This window comes from Melampsora larici-populina (assembly GCF_000204055.1).
Source record: "Melampsora larici-populina 98AG31 unplaced genomic scaffold MELLAscaffold_39, whole genome shotgun sequence".
Lineage (NCBI taxonomy): Eukaryota > Fungi > Basidiomycota > Pucciniomycetes > Pucciniales > Melampsoraceae > Melampsora > Melampsora laricis-populina.
In genome coordinates, this window is record NW_006768803.1 from 86,456 (window position 1) to 95,228 (window position 8,773).

Here is an 8,773-nt window from a genome sequence, read left to right on the forward strand (position 1 = left end):
AGTTCCACCCTACGCAAGTACAACAGCTTCGAATAGGCCAGCCAAGCAACGGCGACCGGAAACATACGCGCCGACAACCGCTCCCATGTCTCAACTTTCCGCACTCTTAAGGTTTGATCAGCGCAGAACTCAGGGTATGCTTTGTGGTTCTCTTAATTTTCAACCGACTGGGGCCAGCACTATGTCGTTCAACGCAACTTGGCTCGGAACGCGATTCACACGTTTGTATACAGCATTTTTCATTTTCACTATTTGAACGGTTTCTCTGCTTTTTGAACGCTTTCTTTGTACATTCTTACTTCGGCGCTTCCTCGTTTCTCCGGCTCTTCATTTCAACGTAATTCACGTGTGCAAATTCATATTTCTCATTCCGTCCTCTTTTCATTCGCGCGGTGATTCGCGGATTCGCTGCGAGCGAATCCGAGGAAACGAATCTAGTAGCCGCGGCCGAGGGATTCCTGATCCCGAGGTTCTCCAGAACCCGAGTACAAACTGGGTCCGAGGGGATGCCTGGTGCATTTTGCTTAAGCCCATGGGAGAACCCAATCGAGCGAGCTGTACTAGGATCATCCAATTCCGCTTTGAATAGTTCTGGGGATATAACGGCGTGCGGCTGTCGACACGATAATATATTGAAATTCATCAATATAATTCAGAGTGGCGAAAAGTTAGTGAAACTGTACAGCTTGCTCCCAATCAATTTATATAAGTGTCATTTTGATATTGTATCTTCAAAGGGGTCATTTCCCCGTAGCTATGCTGGACTGGCTTATGGAACGCAGTCGACATAATATGAAGTTTGGTGTACTTTATGACATCGGCTGTAATATGGAGAGAGGCATACTCAAAGTGAGTCTGATGTATCAATCCTTGAACAGTTGACTTTGATTGACGGTGTATGTGTTTGTTCTCCAGCGTAATTTATTTGCAAACAAGCGAGACGCTGGTTTGCTGATGTTTGGAACAAGTGTTTTCCATTCATTCGTACACCAATGGACTTGCCAGTTGCAGTACAACCCAAGGCTGAACATGGACTGGGGTCTGTCAGACGGTGAGGGCATGGAACGTATTTGGTCCAGGCTCTCATCGCTGATCAGTGGTTTGAGGTATTCAACCTCATTTCATCGACTTTGTGCATTGAATCTAAGAGGGCAACATCATAATGAGGTAGGACGGGCAAACTTGGGTGTGGAATTTTTCTTGTGAAACATGAACAACATCGTATCTCACACACTGACATTGTACAACATCTGTAGTAAAATGGTTGCAGTCACGAGAACGTGCTGCCCGCAAACAGTTTTTAGAAAACAAAGTCAAACTGGAAATTCTTAAGCGAGAGCCTCTTTACAATGAAGATTACTTTATTCAACAATGGAATCGTCAACGCGAGTGTCAGTTGAATGCATTGGTTCACGAGAATTCGCAGACCTTGAGTACAAAATTGGCAAAGCTTGTTGGATTAGAGCAAAGCCTGCATACCTCTGAGTTGAGTAACGAGACATCCAACTAATGTGACAAGTTAGTTGATATACTTTCCGGTTTTGTGTCTGCATAGAGATGATTTGGTAGCGCTGCGAGCAAAACGTAGAGGCGATCGGACCCACGCAGAGCAACTCGAGTTCACAGCTCTACCTGAAGCAATTCGGGTGCTAAAGGCAAAAATTGACGAGTTGGTGGACGAGCTTGGAGGGGATGAATATCGAGATATCCCTGGTGCTGCAAGTGAGTTCATCTTTTCGGATCGAGATGAGAGGCTCTGTTTAATCAACTTCTTCTGTTGAACCCAGCACCCAAGGGTCGTGGTTTGATTCGACTCCGGGTGGCCAAGAATAAGCTTCATGTTGCCAAAATTGACGTCTTCACTATGCAGAAGCATAGTGATGAACAAGCTGGTTTGTGATCATTATTTGAGATATACATATACATGAATTACACTGATTCTGGAGGTAAAACTATACAACAGGTACTCGTGTTCAACAGAGAATGAAAAAAAGTTTAAGGGAAAAACAAACGGCTTTCAAATCGAAATACAATACCTTCAAACGTCTGGTGGATGGATTCAATGCTGATTTTCCAGATGGACCCGTATTTGATTGTCCATCATTTGAAAATTGCCGAGCTCTTTCGGTGTACGATCCTTTTTGGGATGTTGGTCAATTGACACATCCTGGTGAGGCTTGGGCAGTTGATCCAAAGACGCAAGAGGGCATACAGGCCTACCTTGCAATGACGCACGCTCATGATGAGCTTACTCGGGTCGGTCGCGAGTGTTGTCAAATGATCAAGTGGGCTGCAAGTGTCAAACAGAAGATATCAGTACTCTGTGATGCACTTGCACTACGAGGTAAGTGATGACTCACCTTTCTTGGCAGTGAGCTACTTCTAATGTACAATGCGGACTTGGGATGTAGATGACAATGTTAGTAGCCTTTCAAACACTTGGATCATAAAGATAGGGGGGTCGGTAAAGGCAGACATGGCTGAGCGCTTAGCTGAGAGCAAGGAAGTGTTGCTCTCACTTCTAGCCCACCTAACTCAGACTTGTGGTCGATTATGGATCACATGGAACGTTGGGATGATGAAAATTGTCAACAAAACTCTTGAGTACAGTCGATTGTCTCCAGAAAGTGAGACTGACCTCAAGATTCAATGGACCAATTTAGCTTCAAGATCTAGAGAAGCCTGGCGAAATGTAGTGGAAGCCCCAATTCTGGAGGCAGAGCCGCTTGACGTTGATGAAGCCGATGAGATGGGGATGGATGATATGGATTTTGATGAAGAGCAGGATCGATTTGGTTGGTTTGATGTAGGTGATGAAGATGAAGGCGATGTGTAACACCAGGAGTAAGATCCGAATTAGAAATCTCATTTATTTTTCCTTTATCGTGACTTTGTAAACTCGACTTACCTTTTGGTTCTACTAAAACAATATGCACCTGTTAATCCGTTCTTTGATTGAGGTGAATTGAATTGACGAGTTGATGATCGGAATCAATGAGTCACGGTTAATTTTTTGTGAGCTATCAAAGCCAAGCCATGTTGAGTATGTGGAGGGTGAAGTCAGGATTTATGTTGATCCGGTTGGTTGAAAGACAGTAGGAGTGTTCAAAGCTGAAAACTTGACATTTTGAAAGAGATTTTGAAGCGAGAATTTTGAACTGTGATTTTTGTACAGATGAACATTGATTCTCGTACAGATATGATCAGAAGGGAGTATCACTGAGTATGGATGTGCCTCCCTATCATTTTGAAGTGGAGCACACTCCAGAGCTCGAGATACATCCATACATACCTGTACCAGAATCACAGTTCTTCTGTACGAGAATCACGGTTCAAAGATTTTTGCTTCAAAATCTCTTTCAAAATATGAAGTTTTCATGTTTGAACGCTCCTAGTGTGTGGTATTGGGTTTGTTGTAATTGGTTCGCGGGCTAAAGTGTGGGTGATGGCGGCGATTGGTGCATGGTGCATCTCTCTCACACCAGAGTCCAGACGCCCTTATTAGATGTGGTGTACAGAGCGCTCTGAAGACTGTCAGAGCGCTCTGGAGACTGTCAGAGCGCTCTGGTCAGAAGTTCGAGAGAAACTTGGGATCCATACTAACTGAAAGTATAAATTAAGGAGAATAGACCTCTGTAATGGCCCCCGAGGTGATTTAGAATGTGTTTGAGGTTGATGAAAGAAACTTATGGTGCTTTGAAAAGCTGCTCCAGGAGTCCTGAGCTGCTCCGCAGCTAAATTCCGGCTCACATGCCCTGGGTAAATGGCACTTTACCCAGGGCATGTATGTCACTTCACACAGGTGACACAGGTGATAGTAAGATCACGACTTTGAGCCAAAGTCCAAAGAGCACCACCGGCCATACTTCCTTCAGCTCCAACCAATAAATAAATAAATTTCATGTTGAAATTGCACGCAGCAACAATGTTCTGAGATGTGTAGCCTTTACAATTAGAGAAAGGAATGAATTCGGAAGCTGGCGGAGTGACCGGAATGTGTGTACCGTCAATTGTACCGATGCAGTCTTTGAAATAAGGCATGAACTTCGGATTCTCGGAAAAGGCATCCGCAAGAGGAGTGTTGGCATTGGGAAGAGGAATATATTTGCTGAGTAAATCTCCGTCGTTGGAAATTCCTTTAATAAGGTGATTGATTGTCCTAGCCAAAAGAGATAGTGATGAGAAAATTTGAAAAGAAGCAAAAAAAAAGCGAAAAATGAAAGATAGATGAATTACTTAAAAATAGTATCAGCCAATCTTTGAAAACAATTTTGAAGTTTACGATGAGAAAGGCCGGTGATGACAGTATAGATAAGGATAGCCAACTTCTCAGTTCCGGTGATCCAACGGGAGTCATATAAAATTCCAGTTCCTTCAAGTACTGAACGTAGTTCAAAAAAAACAGATTTGTTCATTCCAAGATTATCGTAGAAAACTGAGTTATTTGGACTAGCAATGAGCTCATCAATCCAAGCCTGACCGCTGAGGATGGAAGTAAGACGCGGAGTTTTGGTGAGATGAGGCAGGACTTGAGCTGCACAGGCCTGCATACCCGTGCTAAAGTAGCAAAAGATTTGAAATTGTTGCTGTTGAACAGCAAGGAGCTATTTGAGAAATTGCAATTTAAGCAACTTTTGATCTTTGACGCGCTTTTCAGGTGTGAGAGACTGAAGGGAAGAGCAAGAACAACGCTCCATGATGCTTTGATTTACGTGAATTGAAGTCTGATGATACAGAACAAAGATTTTGGTCGTTGATGACCGTGATGGATGGAACGATGGATTTTAAAATGTTTCGATTGCTTTTCAAGTTTCATTCGAAATACAGTCATCTCAGAAAAGCTTGACCAAGTTACATATTTTATTTCAAAATTACACAGCAATACAGGCATATGTATAAGCATAGCCTTGTACTGGTACTGAATTTCAAACTGGAGATCCGACCGGATCAACAGCTCACCTATACATTCCATCCATACCACTTCCTTATCTCTTCATTGATCTCGTCCACCTCTTCTTATTTTTTCTAATGTCCTTATAAGATGCCTTATGTTCAATACACTGCCCAAATCAAAGTCATCGCGTTAACCAAGTTCATGGCCGGACAGACTGTAAAATCCATCAACGACGACCTACTCACATCCATCTCACCGCGATCATTCTCTCGATGGAAGATCCTTTATAACAAGACTCAAGCCGTCGTCAGGAACCCAAATACCTACAAGCAACGTGGACGAAAGACCATCCACTCAGACGTCAATCGAGAGTTCATGGTTGAACTCATCAAAGCCAATCCGACTCTCTTCCTAGACAAAATCCAAGCCGCGATGTTCAATCACACTGATCACATTGCTTCTCGAGCTACAATTGCAAATGATCTCAAGGAACGCTTATTTCTCACCGTTCACAAAGCAGCCGAATTCGACATTAATCAGTCCTTCAAACACCAAGCAGTCTACTTGGGTGATGTTGCTCATTTAGCACCTGAGTGCTTGGTATTCTTAGGTTAGTGAACATTTTGTTTATCTGTTTCAAAAGCTTTGTTACTGATGTGATTATATTTACCTGTTTCAAAAGCTTTGTTACTGATGTGATTATATTTACCTGTTTAAAAGATGAGACTGGCATTCGACCTCAAGACGTGCAATGTGACAAAGTCAGATCCAAGAAGGGGGAACGACCGAACGCTATAAGACGTACTAGAGCCGGGTCCCACTACTCCATGCTAGCGGCAATCTGTGAGTTGGGATTACTGGCAGTTAATGCCAAGCTGGGTGCCTATCACCAACCCGAATTCAAAGCCTTTCTGAAGCACATTCTAGTAAGTCAAATATTTTTCATTCATTTCTTATATTTCATCATGAGCTGATTATCTTGAAATTAATCAAGCTTCCCGTCATGGCACCGTACCCAAGTTGAAACTCGGTCTTGATCTTGGACAATGCAACAATCCATCGCTGTGGCGTCATCGAGGCGTTGTGGGCGGAAGTAGGCGTCCTTATTGTCTACTTATCGCCTTACTCGCCGTCTTTCAATCCGATCGAACAAACATTCAAGGTGTTCAAGGATGTTCTCCGTCGGAACAGGCTATTTGCTCAGGCTGTTGACAAGCTGGGTTGTATGATGAGCGTAATGAGTGAGGTCTGTACCAGCACATTCATGGTTGGTTTATATAAAACTTGTGGTTACAGACTCTTTGATGATGTTGTGTTTTAAAATGTTTGTTTCAATGAGATGATTTAAAATGTTTGTTTCAATGAGGTGATTTAAAATGTTTGTTTCAATGAGGTGTCTTCAAATGTTTGTTTCAATGAGGTGTCTTCAAATGTTGTGGATGAGGTGTCTTCAAATGTTGTGGATGAGGTGTCTTCAAATGTTTGTTTTCAATGAGGTGTCTTCAAATGTATTGTCTTTTTATCAAAAAATACTCTCATTGCAAACCATTCAGTGTGATTGACCAGAATAACACAGAATAGTTGAGTGAGGAAGATGAATCCACATTAGAGAGTGAAGCCTCAAATGTTTCAAAAACATCAAGTCAAAACCTTAAGATTTCTCTTAAGACTCTTGAAATGTCTTGTGGTAATCTCATGTTTCAAAAGTCTTAAGATAAATCTTAAAGTTTTGAATGAAAAGAAAAAAACTAACCTTTGAATAACAAACTCTCACATGGGACTTGATTCATGAGGTGGTTTTTGTATTGAATTGTTCACCAAAGAACAATTTTATTACACAAACAAGCATTCATTTCATTCAAACTTAACAGACAACAATAGATAGGAAGTGATTTGGCTATAGTATACTGTGGCTACAACACGATAATCTTACTCTTTCACAGGAGGAGACCAGTACATTTTTTTTGATTGAACAACATTGGAATGAGAAAGTGGGATTGTTTTTCTTCTTGAGGATATCACGATAGATTGGTGCTTTTTCATGAAGTCAAAGACGGGGTCCAAAAGCAAACCCAAACCCAGCCATTACCAAGCAGCTGAGCTCAGACGATAAAAACATCTCGAAGTTAACGATGTCATATTTCGTGAGGAGATCGCGAGTTTTGTGGTCGTCGGGGCTGATTGAAAAAAAGGTGAGATACTCTTCAAACTCAGGGAATGGCCTTGGGGCCGGAGAATTGGTTCGAGGTGCAGCTTCAGCTGCAGTTCCTTGGTTGTTTGTCATCACAAGCAACGCACCGAGTGAACTGATGGTCGAGTTCTGATTGTTGGAGCGGGCATTGCTGATGGGTAGCCACTGGAACTCCTTTCCGGAAGGTGGTGTTTTGATGGTGACTCCTGGTACCTTATTCACCTGTGTCAAAAGAATCAATAGAAAATTAATTGATAACCTTTGTGCAAAAAAAGAATGAAAAAGATTACTTACAATTGCTTTTGCCCAGATGTCAAATGCTAGATGTGATAGATGCATTGCCAAGGAGGAGTCTTTGGTGTTGATCATACCCATGCACTCTCTCCCGTCAATCGAGGTAGTTCCGTACATGGTCATCAGCATGACTCGTTGGGCCTGAACCTTGGCATCAACTTCAATGCTCTGGTTCAAATCAATGATGAATATCAATAAGAAATAGAATGGACATAGAATAGAAAATGGAAAAAGACTCACCGACATCTCTACTGCAGCTCTTTTGTCGTCATCCAACACATCAGGAATGTTGTGTTGCATCGCACGATTGAACTTCAATTCCTGATGCGTTGAATGTGTCAGTATTAGATAGAGATAGAGATGAGAGGAAAAGAAATGGAATTCACATACCTTACTGTCAGTCTGAGCTTGCACCTTCGGGTTGTCCATGTTGAGAGAAAACCCAACCTTGTTGGTAGGCTTCTTGATCATCATCGCCTTGAACTGATCGAATATTTCTTCTGAGTCAATTATTGGCTCCAATGACTTACCAAAGACCCCACCATGATAGATGTAACCTTTAAGGGTTACTCGTCGTTCAGCGTCGGCATCACTGAGTAAAGTTCCACATCCGGATCGGTTCTTGTTGCAGGCCATGAAAAGCAATCTCTTCAATTCAAGAAGAGAACACCCATGGATGTTGATGAGGATGTCGAAGGCCAGCTTGGTGAGATAGTCGGAGTAAGTCACAGGTATTCCGGATCGTTTCTGAGCGTCTGTGAGATTGTCAGCTATGTAAACATGGAAGGTCATCTTGGCTCGGGTTGGCTTGAATTCGGGGATGGCGGCAACGGGCAATTCAGAACTTTGAGTCACTTGCGGAGCTGGACTTGGCAAAACAGTCAAATCCACATCGACATGTCAATCTGGAAGGATCAATGTCAGTTTCTTGATCTATAGGTTTGAAAAGAAAAGATGATTGACTTACTAGAAGCAATCACAATGGATCCTTGACGTCCTAATGCTTGACCACCAAACGTAGGATCCCGATGGACCACATTTGAAACACTGTGATGATGTTCTTCAACAGCCGGTATAGGAAATTCAAAGCCTTGGTGGCCTACTGGAAAAACCATTGGTACAATACCAGCATCGACATTGATTTCTACAGGTGAATCAAAGGTCAGTTTGTTTCGATGTGAGAAAGAAGTGAGATTAGAAAGAAAACTCACCGGGATGAACATTGAAAGGGCAAGCGAATTCCCGGAAGCCAGGCTCAGCAAAGGGATCAACATGAACCAAATCGGTATTGCAATATTGTCATTTACCGTATCAACCGTTCTCCCAGTGATGACCGGGTCTAAAAACCGTTAGTGAGAGAGTCAGTACTTCTGAAAACCTTCATGAAAGAAACC

At 42.4% G+C, this 8,773-nt stretch overlaps 2 protein-coding genes across 2 annotated transcripts; one reads left to right on the forward strand and one right to left on the reverse strand.

The window, feature by feature from the left end:
- Nucleotides 1-127: 127 nt before the first annotated feature.
- Nucleotides 128-1,047, reverse strand: MELLADRAFT_57034 (uncharacterized protein; the record flags this gene model as incomplete). The annotated part of the gene is made up of 3 exons (XM_007413926.1): nt 128-667; nt 738-849; nt 916-1,047. The coding sequence occupies one exon, from the start codon at nt 641-643 to the stop codon at nt 296-298; it is 348 nt and encodes a 115-aa protein (XP_007413988.1).
- A 740-nt stretch (nt 1,048-1,787) lies between these two features.
- MELLADRAFT_78703 (uncharacterized protein) lies at nt 1,788-2,968 on the forward strand (the record flags this gene model as incomplete). Its single annotated transcript, XM_007413791.1, has 3 exons — nt 1,788-1,892; nt 1,964-2,344; nt 2,412-2,968. 3 exons carry the CDS (start codon nt 1,865-1,867, stop codon nt 2,834-2,836), a joined length of 834 nt encoding a protein of 277 aa, XP_007413853.1.
- Nucleotides 2,969-8,773: the final 5,805 nt, after the last annotated feature.